General features: G+C 44.1%; 1 protein-coding gene across 4 annotated transcripts in view; it reads left to right on the top strand.

Moving 5' to 3' along the window:
• The window catches only part of LOC135112549 (protein O-mannosyl-transferase TMTC1-like), a 36,655-nt gene that overhangs the window by 3,806 nt on the left and 20,112 nt on the right, over positions 1–12,737 (top strand). For all 4 annotated transcript variants that reach the window (XM_064026998.1, XM_064027001.1, XM_064026999.1 and 1 more), the window contains one exon: positions 1–432. This exon is cut by the window's left edge. In XM_064026998.1, the coding sequence (XP_063883068.1) occupies positions 1–432 (432 nt within the window). The remainder of the gene's footprint in view (positions 433–12,737) is intronic.

A 12,737-nucleotide genomic window follows, 5' to 3' on the forward strand; every position in this document is an offset into this window, starting at 1 on the left:
TGTGGTGATGGGTAAGCAATGGTCACCCACGGCTAGACCAAGGACCAGACGGGCCGGAGGCTGTAGTGGTAGTGGTAGTAGTGGTGGTGGTGGTAGTGGTAGTAGTGGAAGTGGCGGCAGTGTGTGTTCTGGCACCACCAATAAGCCTCATCACTCCGGAAGAAACTTTGGAAGTCCGTCATGGCACAAGATCTTGAGCTCCCCGACCCCCACCCAGCTATACTTCCTGCTGGCAGTGGCGTCCGTGTCAGTGTATGTGAACGGCCTGACGGGGGAGTACGTGCACGACGACCTCAGCGCCGTCCTCAGGAATCCCGACGTGCAGGGTACAAGGCCGCTGTGGCAACTATTTCTCAACGATTTCTGGGGGAAACCAATGAAAGACCCCGCCTCTCACAAGTCCTACAGGCCGCTCACCATCCTCTCTTTCAGGTAGGTCCCTCTCTCTTTCTACCATTGTTAATATGCTCTTTCTTTCCTTAATCAATGACAGACAACATGTGGTGACCATTGTTAGCTGCTTACCAGCCAGCTCCTCGAATCCTGGCCAGAATGCACAAAGTATCTCATAGCTAACTTCTCTCTTCACCGGAAGTTAATAAGGAAACTATTAGGGGAACCTAAAAAAAAAGTAAATGTATGTACTAACTTGGACGACGCAAGACACAGGCCAGTGCCAAGGAAGGTGACATATCGCGCCTACATGCCAAAGGGAATATTCACTTTACTTGATTGATAAGTAATAAATCTTCCAAACGCACAGTCAAACGCACTTTATTTTCACTATATATATATTTTTTTTACATTTATGCAAGAATAACAAAATACAGAGTTGCTTCTTTCATTTCCGCAACTTCTGTTTACATTCTCCACTTTTGGTGGAGACGTGGGACACCCCTGCCCCGCGGCCACAAAACCACCCGCGGCCGCCCATCAAAATTCCTCACCAGCCACGGGCCTAAAATGTGTTTCAGGACCTTTTTAGAACGCAGGTCACTCCATCCTCCCGCCAGGATCCCACACCCTCTCACAAACACGTCTCACTGCTACACCCACAACACTTGCCTCGCCCGACGTCCACTCCAACACACACGTTTGCTGGGCTTGCAACAATTCTACGACCACTCACTCACATAAGTGTCCTGAGGTCTCACTTATTTTCCACCTACTCTTAACAGTCGTTCACGTATACAACTATGTCTCTCCTGAACCCCTCCCACCCCAGCCTCTCGCCCCATCAGCCCTCTCCACTCCACACTCACTCGCCACTTCAGCCCACTCAGCGCCACTTTAAGCCACACACTCACACCTTCAAAAGAGAAAAATTGGCCGGGAAATTCAGTTCCGTTTTTGCAAACTTTCGTGAGAATAACTAAATAAGATCCGGCCTTGTACAGCCGCGCCCGTGTCGGGAAGGAGAGCGAGTGTTCCCTGCTGAATACATGAAGAGTCGAGCCTCCGCCGCCGCCACATCAGTTGAGTTCCGGACGGGAATCGAGGAGCGGAGTGGTTCGTAACAGGTTCTGGTGAGAGACCTTTTTAGTGGAGGAGTAAAGCGCGTTTCTGAAGCCTTAATGGATCAAAATGAGACAGATTCAGCACCAACGTTATTTTCCAGTGAGAGAGAGAGAGAGAGAGAGAGAGAGAGAGAGGGGAGGGGACGCCGGCAAGTGAACTCTAGATATCCCCTCCTGGAGTAACAATCATGTTCAGCAGCGCGGAGCTCATCAGACGGACACCGAGCAGCGCGTGGCGGAGGCTCACAATCATCAAGGGACAAAGAAAACAACAAAGAAACGCGAGCCTCGATTCCCTGAAAGACCATCACCTTCCTCCCTCACCAAGGCCTTCATCCTTGCTCTTTTCCTTATTCTATTTTATTTTTTTTTCAGCCTCCTCTTTCTCTTCCTCCGCTTCCCACGTTTTTTTTTCGTCTCCGTCCTTTCTCCCCGCTCCACATTCCCTCTCTCCCTGGTATCACGTCACTAATGCACGCACCATGAAAAGGGACCCCCGCTCCAACATCCAAACTTCATCTCATTTACAAATCAAGAGACTGTTCCCCACCCAACTACACCCAGAGAAAGAATAATATTACAAGGCAGGGGGAAGGGGGGAGCAGGCGTTCTCTGCACGTACTTACGGCGACAAAACTGTAAATTACTCGTACAACGGCAACCAATCTACACGTGCCTGTTTTCGTTCCAGCGCGTCTCTTACAGGATAGAGGTAAATATGTTTCGTCCAATGTTGAAAGTGAAGGAGATGAATTATTAGTTCAGTCTCTCAGAGGACGATGTGGAGGAGCAAGGAGAGAGAGAGAGAGAGAGAGAGAGAGAGAGAGAGAGAGAGAGAGAGAGAGAGAGAGAGAGAGAGAGAGAGAGAGAGAGAGAGAGAGAGAGAGAGAGAGAGAGAGAGTCTAGCTGAAGGGTACGGGGAGAAAAATTAATCTTACATTTGTAGAAACATATTTCGTAGGTTTTCACGGTTTTCTTTATCTTCGTCGTAAACACACACACACACACACACACACACACACACACACACACACACACACACACACACCTCACGAGTCATTAGAAACGCCTCATTAAGTAACTCTCCCTGTGTGTGTGTGTGTGTAAGTGTGTGTGTGTGTGTGTGTGTGTGTGTGTGTAAGTGTGTGTGTGTGTGTGTGTAATTTTTCCTGTATTTATATTTTACACACAAACAAACACGCACAGGGAGAGAGAGAGAGAGAGAGAGAGAGAGAGAGAGAGAGAGAGAGAGAGAGAGAGAGAGAGAGAGAGAGAGAGAGAGAGAGAGAGAGAGAGAGAGAGAGAGAGAGAGAGAGAGAGAGAGAGAGAGACTTTACTTAGATGGAGGAGGAGGAGGAGGAGGAGGAGGAGCTGGTCTCAATTGGAGTGACTGGGAGTAAATTGACAGTCAAATGGAGATAGACAGGAAACGCCGCTGGTGGTGCTAGTGCCTCTTCTTCCTCCTTTTCAATCTCCTTTTACTTTTCTTTCTCTTTTCAGCCATTTTCTTTCTTCCTTTTCTTATTCTAGTTTCCTTTTCACCGTTTAAAGCATCTTCCTTTTTTTCTGTTTCTGTTGTTCATTTGCTGTTTTTGTGTGTGTTTTTCGTGCTTGTCTTCATTATTCCTTCACCTTTCTCTCCCAGTGCTAAGCTTCCCATGTTCTTCTTCTTCCCTCTTCTCTTCTTTCTTCTCTTGGTACTAATATTTTCATCATTTTCTTCTACTTCCACTTTTCTTTTCCTAACAAGAATACTATAATTTCATTTCAACCTATTTCTCTTCCTTCTTCTCCTTCTCATCCTCCTTCTCCTCCTTTTACTTCTATTCCTCCTCTTCCTTCTTGTCTAATGCATTTGTTTCACGTGGCTCCAAACGCCTTTTTTTTTTTTTTTTCTTCATGTTCTCTCCTATCCTTGGCGTCGTTGTCACCCCTCAGAGTTCGCTTCATGCTGTTACTACACTCCCCGCGGTAGAGGCTTTCCCGCTTCTAACCTTCCGTCCTCAGCTGAAGCTTCAACTCCCACGAGGGATTACTGCTAACAGATCTCAATTTATTGTCGATGAAGAAAGTAATGGTAGGATGGAACTGAACGGTGCTTCTTGAAATGTGATATTCTGGTCATATTGAGAAAGTTACATGAGTATTAATCCCTTTTGAAATAACTTATATATACATACACCAGCATACTTACATGTATATTAATGTGGGATGCTTTTACAGGAGCTTTATCCAAGCTTCCTTTGCCTCACGAAATAATTCATGCAGTTTCCCCGTACACACTCCACAAGTCAAGACAGGTGTACATGTAAAGCATTTCAAACCTGTGGAGTAATGCCACCGACACGCCGTCCCCGCACGCCCTTCACGAGGGTAGTAAAGATAGATTTTCTCGAGCTTACACACTACATTTTCTTTTCCTGTGAGCGTCGTGTGCCTCGCGCTCAGTCTCTTTGTTTCCACCCGAGTCTCTATGTGTGTGTGAGTGAATCTGCGTCTTCCGGCCAGTCTACCTGCATGCCTGTTTACGTGTTTGTTCCACTTCTTGATGCTCGGCAGTAACCGGCCGCTACAGGTAAAAGCCCTACTGAATATGCATGAATGAGGGAGGATGTGTGTGTGTGTGTGTGTGTGTGTGTGTGTGTGTGTGTGTGTGTGGCTGAATAGGTAGGTGGCTGTGAACAGTCACAGGTGGCGCGGCACAAGCAAGGCCTTACTTACTCCTGGCCGCCGCCGCCGCACCAGGTGCCTCCGCCTTGCCTCGCCCATTCCTCACCAAGGTTTTATAAAGGAAACATTAAATTATCAACTCTGATTTGAAACACAGGCGCCACACACTGCTGCACACACCTACACACATCACGCCTTGTCACGCCTTGACACGTTCATGCACACCTTGCCAATCCCTGCAGCCCTTTGGACAGCTAAGAGCACATATTTGTGTTGTCATTCCAGAAACACATAACTGGCATGATAACAGACACAGTATCTCACTCACGTACAACAGTCCCGACTAAACTTTTCATTTAAAATTACGCGTGTGGATCCGAATTTTCGTAAGCAATGCACTGGAAAGTGGCGCTGAGGGAATTTACTCCATTGCACAGCAGCAGACACTTTGTCCTACACTGTGGAAAGAAAAGAAAAAAAAAAAACACACACAACACTTTGAATAATAAAACTGATAATTTTGACGCCAACATAAAAATTCAACCACAGTCCATTCCTAAACGCGCAACTTTGTTGATACATTCGTAGTAATGATTTCTATTTGTGTTTTCACACAAAACATGCATGATAACCTTATCAGAACATTATATATACTCGTATACAAAATTAATTAAATGCTTATCGTGAATATTACATACGCTTTTTTACAAGATCATTTATAAAGTCAATGCTGTCATACCTTTTTATCTCTGCCAAACACATGAATAATTTTAGAATTAATTACAAAATTATGATGACTGGAGAGCAGCTGTTATGCATCGAGGCTCCTGCCCATCATGTCAACGCCAATTAGGAAGCTAGTGATGTAAATACAAAAAACATCATATATATATATATATATATATATATATATATATATATATATATATATATATATATATATATATATATATATATATATATATATATATATATATATGAAAAAAGAAATTACAAAGGCTTGTGATGATAAGTACTAAGAAGTGTTATATAGAATCAGGAATCAGACAAGATTACGAATGACTTCAACCCGAGTGACAATGAACAGCATAAATGAAAACCAAACTATTTTCTGCACATATCTTCACCTTTTCTCCTCACTTCACAGCCAGTGTCTTGTCATGAATACAGACAACCTCATCCCACGAATTAGTGTGGCCACCTGCGTGCCTGCGCCCCACGCCCCACCCACGCCCACAACTCTTTTCTTCCTGCCCATCACCCTTGTGTTCTATTCCCTTGACACCGCCGGCGGTAATCTAGCACCATTTTGTGATGCACGAGCTGATTGGCTGTCAGGTTACGAAAGTCTGCTACCCTTCAATTACACGCATTAAGTCACAGTGTGTCGAAGGCATTAACATTTCAAGGCCAACGATACCAGCTGGACCTAACAGCAGGATTACCACTGCGTACACCGCGTTCATCGCTGACTGATCACTTCCGCATGTATACATCCACATGCATTTTCCGTCATTTCCTAAAACATCCCTCTTTTAATAAAATATGTTTCCTTTAGTAGTTTGCATTCTTTAGCAGGCAAATAAGAAACATAAAATCGGGATACTGAGCTCGTAAATTCGCTCCCAGTCTCGGAATACACAGCTGAGGGAGGCCGCGCCAAAAATAAAGCCACTCCCTCGATAATACAGGTAAACGGAATTAGCAGAGGAAGCGACCAACGTTAAATGTTTACTCGTAAAATGAAACACTAAAAGACATCGTAAAAATTAACGGGGATAAACAGATTCCTTGGAAAGAGAATGTAATCAGCGTCGTGAATGAATTTTTAATCTTCCAGAACAGTGGTATACAACGTTTGTGAGGTTTGAAGTAAAGAAAATAAGTAAAATCGGAAAGTAACTCGTCGCTGGTTAGTTCTGACTTGACCAGCGCCTCGCGGGAGTCGTTGAGGGAAACAAAAGGCACTCGTAAAAGAAATGCAGAGAGAGAGAGAGAGAGAGAGAGGAGAGAGAGAGAGAGAGAGAGAGAGAGAGAGAGAGAGAGAGAGAGAGAGAAAGGGGGAAGGATAAAAATTGAGAAAAGTTAACAATAAAAAATGGGACGGAACAATAACAGAAAAAAGTGGTGAAACAAAAGAGAAATGGACAATATACGGAAAGGGAAAATTTACGAGAAGGACAATGCAAGGGGAGGACAATAAAGGGAAGAGAACTGCTACTCTATAAACTTCAATAAACCGGACGTGACTTCCACCATTCTCCTTTATGTGAATTTTACGGGTCACGTGAATAATACAAGAGACAAGAGGCTCCATACCGCCCGCAGCGCCTCGACACAAGGAGACTCTCACGAGACTCGAGGATCAACACGCCACAAGACGCCCTCGAGACCCGCCACGCTGCAGTGTTCTCCCGGGGCTGAGCCATCACCTGTCACTGGTTCGATGAGGCCAAGGACGAGGCTCCCAGGGCATAGCAAGGCCTCACACTCCTGGAGCCTATAACTCGCAGAAAGACGATACTTAGGTATTTATTTTTTTTTTTTACATCTCTCTCTCTCTCTCTCTCTCTCTCTCTCTCTCTCTCTCTCTCTCTCTCTCTCTCTCTCTCTCTCTCTCTCTCTTCAAGCTTCCATCAATAAAGTACTACATCATCCCCTGCCAGGTTCCGCTTCTCCAGCGAGATGAAATTACTTAGAACGACCTGACCTTTATGTAGGTACTGTGTGTGTGTGTGTGTGTGTGTGTGTGTGTGTGTGTGTGTGTGTGTGTGTGTGTGTGTGTGTGTGTGTGTGTGTGTGTGTGTGTGTGTGTGTGTGTTTGTGTAATGAATATATATATATATATATATATATATATATATATATATATATATATATATATATATATATATATATATATATATATATATATATATATATATATATATATATATATATATATATATATATATATATATACAACAATTTATCAATGTTTGCTGGCAAATTAGTAGTCTTGGGTGTTTAATTTGCAAGGCAATTTTTGCATCATCCGCTGGAGCGAGGCAGAAAGGAGGGGCCGACACGCTAATCCTGACGCAGCTTGATGCGAATATGAAACTGAACAGACGTGATCAGATTTATATGCCCGGAGCATTTAGAGGTGAACATTTTCTTGAAGGGTAAACTGCCAGTGAAACCTTAACTAAGGAGAATCAGTAATTAATGTGACGTGAGTCGGATGAAAAACAACGAAGGAGAAAAAAATAAAGCAGAACACACACACACACACACACACACACACACACACACACACACACACACACCAAAGTCGCGCGTGGACTTGATATCACTTCCACCTGGTTGTTCTTGAGACGTGGGGTGGCCACAAATCCCTCGCCACAAGGCAGGCAGCTTATGAGCACACCAGTGCCTCCCATCTTCACGAGCCACCACGTTATTGACTAATCCACGAGGGAAGACACGGTGCCCAGCTCTGAACAAAACCAACGTCACGTATTCCTATTTGATCTCACCGCCACGCACACACAATAAATAAAATGTGTCCGTACGCGTGTAATATGCAAATGGACAAGTAATAAGTGTAGAAAACAGCGGGATTGCTTGTACCTTCGTATTCCTGGAAAAGAACAAGACACTCAGCATTCAAGGAAAAGCTTTACTCCGGGATAAAAAACAAGCATGAATTATCTGGAAAATGTGGCATGAAAAATGACCTTATGATATGAAAATGAAATGCAGTAATGAAAGGCAACACGACAGTCTGACACCAATTTTCCGAATGAGCGAAAACTTGTGAGAACGACCAAAGAAAAGTAATATAACAGCACGCTAGTAATTAACTAATATTTTTTAGACACCTACGTATATATGAATTTTATCTTACGGTCTTGTTCTACTTCTATCATTACTACTACTACTACTACTACTACTACTACTACTACTACGATTATAATTACTATTACTACTAGTACTGTTGCCGCTACCACCACTACTACTACCACCACCACCACCACCACCACCACTACTACTACTACTACTGCTACTACTACTACTACTACTACTAATAATAATAATAATAATACTGCTGCTGCTGCAGCTACTATTACTACTGCTGCTGCTGCTGCTGCTGCTGCTACTTCAACATCTCCCCATGAACTCGCTGACACGTGCGGTCCTTCCTACGCTCTTCCTGAAAGCAAACAAAACTCCCGGAGAGTCAGCCTTCCGCCTCTTTGCCCAGGCGCCGTGCACTCTTTCAGCAGCGAAGTATCGGAACACATCCAAACTTTTGGAAATTGATTTCGAAATTTCCTTTCGCTTCCTTTTTTGAGAATGTCACTGCCGGGCCTTTATTCACGTGATTTTTTTTTCTATTTAATTTTCCAACAATTTAAAAGCATGATAATATATACAGCTAACATTTTAACATAGGCAAATAAACGTATGAACAACTGCGTGTATGAATGAATGAATGAATGAACGAATCAATCAGCCAATCAGTCAATCAATCAATAACAGATATACAAACTGGATGCAAAATTGGAAAGATCATGACTTGAAACATTTAAACTCGTCTTTTTTTTTTTTTTATTCATATAGATTTTAAATCAACCCTGATTTTTTACTGCATCACAAACTCCTGAAAGATAAACGACATAAAACCATAAGTACACCTGCGTCTGTGGTATACATTCATTATAAAAACCCTCAGGTAAAGACAACTTAGATGATACAACAACCATAAATAACTGTCTATGAACATTCATGGCCACACGTATATACAGTATTATACTTAAACAAACAAGCGGAAGCATACAATATGTGCAGCCTTTTGACACCACAGAACAATCACATCAGTTTGTCAACGAGGGAATGCACTAAAAATTCGACACCTCCCTGTGTGACATACCTGCAAATTTGTATGAAAGCCTTCGCACCATTCAACAAACTGGCCATCACCGCACTTTGCATCACCACCACCGCTCACCACACAAGGGCGAGATATCATTGCCTCCAGCCTCTGTGTGACCGAAGTCTTTGATCTGCTCACACAACTGTCTATAATTTTCAAGCCAGTTCACGTCACTCTGCGTTTCCTAGCTATCGTATGGCGCGGAATACCTGCCAGCTCATGCATACCCGGTATTCCTGTGCAAAGCGAGTTATGTTGCAGGTCTCTCGATATAATATTCATGCTGAAAAAGTAGTAGTAGTAGTAGTAGTCGTAGTAGTAGTAGTAGTAGTAGTAGTAGTGGTGGTGGTAGTAGTAGTAGTAGTAGCAGTCATCAGCAATACAAAGCTGCCACAAACACCGAAACAAGCTGACAGCAGGAAAAAGGGCAAGGAGGAGGGCTCGCTCTGTTTCACGCTGTATATTCTTACAAAACTCAAGAGTAAAAAAATCGCTTAAGCGCCGTCTCACAAGAGCAAAGTTTGCACATTTTACAGACCCAAGCCGATTACCTCAATGTGAGCGATGTAGACACGTTTGTGTCTGTAAAAGTGAGTGGTGTTGTTTCGGTGCAAAGCATTAGAACGAATCGAATACTTCATTAGTTCACTTTTGATTCAGAACCGCTTTCAGATTCATTCATTCATACAGTATCCATTTTTGTACAACATTCTCCTTGAATTATTGTATATTTTGCGAGGAAGCATTCATTGCACTGGGCCTCGTGTAGAACAACTGCATACACTGAAATACCGAATCAGTAATTTTTCATTTCATGCATACCAGGTGCTTCTCTTTCAGCAAACACTGCAGTGACTTGTAGTTTCCCCAGTTAAGTTAAATATGCTTAACCATTTGATAAATATAGAATTCTGATTGTCTTTTGTTGAAATATTTCTGTCCTTTCAGCTCGTCTTTCCCCACTGCCTATTATAATTTTAAAAAGTATGTCTTCCAGCCAAAGTAAATGAATTCCTCTCCCCCAGTGGGTGGAGGGGAGGGGGAGGTAGAGTGGAGGAGAAGGGGAGTAATTCAACAGGAAAGTGACACCGGGGCGGCAGTGTGGCGAGAAGCGGCGGGGCGGGGCGAGGCGTGGCGTGGCGGGGCTGGCTGGGGCACCACGGGGCTTGGGTGTGTGTGGGGGGACGGGGTTTGTTGAAGCAGAGTGGGGAAAGATGGGGAGGGGAGAGGGAGAGGGTCTTACTGGAGCAGGGAAACAGACGATGGCTGGGTGCAGCGGGGAAGGCAGGGGGAAGACGGGGCGGGGCGGGGGGCGGCGGGCCGAGGTGAGGCGAGGCCAGGCGGGAGAGAGCGGAGTGAGGTGGATTTGACTTGCGACAGTCACCATTAGTCTGATGGATGCGAGACGTTATGGAAGTCTTCACCTTCTCCCAATAATTTAGAGGAAAATTTACGAATACGCGTTAGTACGAAGCGGCAACGGCGGCGGCGATGTGCAGGGATGGCGGGCTTGGGAGGGAAGGGGGTGGGGGGCGGTCAGCACACTCCCTGGCTAACGAGTGGTCGTAATTTCATTTCCATTTCTGTTCAAGAATTGTTGTATTATTTATCACTTTATTTCTTACTGAATGGAAACAATAAAGGGATTGACTCAATAACAGAATAACTGTGAATGCAGCAAATATACACGCGCTTCAATGCTTCAGTGGCACACAACCATCCCGGCCATACTCTATGTTCAGTACACGACACTTGTACTTCACTCCGCTCCCGATAAGGATTCTCCGCCGCCTTTCCCCTCCACTGGATTATAAGAACAATAGCACTGTCTTCCTCCGCATGCTCTTGCTGTTCTTTTACGAGTATTTCCATGCACTGGTGTACAAGCGGCTGGAAGGTTCATTGTATGCCACAGAATGTGCTGTGCGAGGAATGCCACGCAGGCACATATAACTCAGTACAAACTCTGAAAAGGCCATTATGAATAAGCACCCACATGCGCGCGCGTACTCTCTCTCTCTCTCTCTCTCTCTCTCTCTCTCTCTCTCTCTCTCTCTCTCTCTCTCTCTCTCATACACACACACACACACACACACACACTATGTACACACCTTTTATTATTCAGAGCCAGAAAATTAAACTTAAAATGAAGTAAACCATAAAATATTTCAACAAACGTTTGAGAGAGAGAGAGGAGGGAGAGAGAGAGAGAGGAGAGAGAGAGAGAGAGAGAGAGAGAGAGAGAGAGAGAGAGAGAGAGAGAGAGAGAGAGAGAGAGAGAGAGGTCTTTAATACGTGCAAAGTCCGGTATGTAAAGATTATTTCTACAAAACCCAAGTCTCGCCCTGAGTCCCCTTCCCTTTAAACATGCCGCGTGGCTTTCCGTAATTCCTTTGCCTCCATTGTGAGTCGCGGCGGTGAAGTGGTTAGCGTCGCTGGCTGCTGATGTGGCGGCTCAATCTAGCGTGGACTCGAAGCCTGAAGAGGAAGGATGGTGAACAGACATCCAGACAGACACCTATGCAACTGTTTCAGCCAACCATGTATTCGTATTGACTTTGGTCGCGAGATGACTGTTTGGAATAACAATTACACAAAGTAACTCTGGCAAACTGCACGACGCACGCTATCTGTGCCTCAGGTGGCAAGAGAATCGTACTCCACAGCCTCAAAAGGACAAATAATTGATTGAATGATTCACTGTTTGATTTAAAGCACTGTCAAAACTCAAAAGGACTAAGCATTTGTACATTATTCATCCAAGGTACAAAAGAATGATATAAAACCAATCAATGTATCGGAAAAAATACATATATCAAACGGAAACCCTCAATGAACACCATCAGCTCCTTACTTCTCCACCACGCCGAAGAATTCATCGTAACACTTCAGTAAAAAGAAAAATATAGAACCGAAGAATTTTGAATAAAGACATCCATCCGCACCAAATAACGGGTTCCTATATAGCCTATGGCACGTTCGGGAGGCCCTAATTGGAGCGAGTGCCGCATTGTTCGTAGTGGAGAGCGAGCGGCAGCCAGAGCTCGGCTTTTCATCGGTGTCCAGTTGGTGGAAACCTTTCCTGCCGCCACCGCCGCCACTCACGCGTCACCCGCCAAAGGACTTACTACACCTCCTACCGGGAAATATCCTTAATGAGAGAGAGAGAGAGAGAGAGAGAGAGAGAGAGAGAGAGAGAGAGAGAGAGAGAGAGAGAGAGAGAGAGAGAGAGAGAGAGAGAGAGAGACGGACGGACGGACAGATACACAGACAGACAGACACAGACCGAGAAAACCTAAACACACACACACACACACACACACACACACACACACACACACACACACACACACACACACACACACACACACACACACACACACACACACACACACATACACACATCTACTAACAAATCAACAAACCGACAGAAATGTACAGAAAAATAAATACCTGTACAAATTTTGCGGTAGATGGACAATAAATACTTGAACAAAATAACTAAATAAACGTATAAACAAATCAACTACACACTCACTCTTCTTTCTCTCTCTCTTTTTTCTTTTTTTTTTAGGTTTCCAGTTAAGCGTTTCATCGGCAAAATTCCGATGGTGGCATTACTGTTGGTTTTA

Source organism: Scylla paramamosain, chromosome 24 (assembly GCF_035594125.1).
Source record: "Scylla paramamosain isolate STU-SP2022 chromosome 24, ASM3559412v1, whole genome shotgun sequence".
Classification (NCBI taxonomy): domain Eukaryota; kingdom Metazoa; phylum Arthropoda; class Malacostraca; order Decapoda; family Portunidae; genus Scylla; species Scylla paramamosain.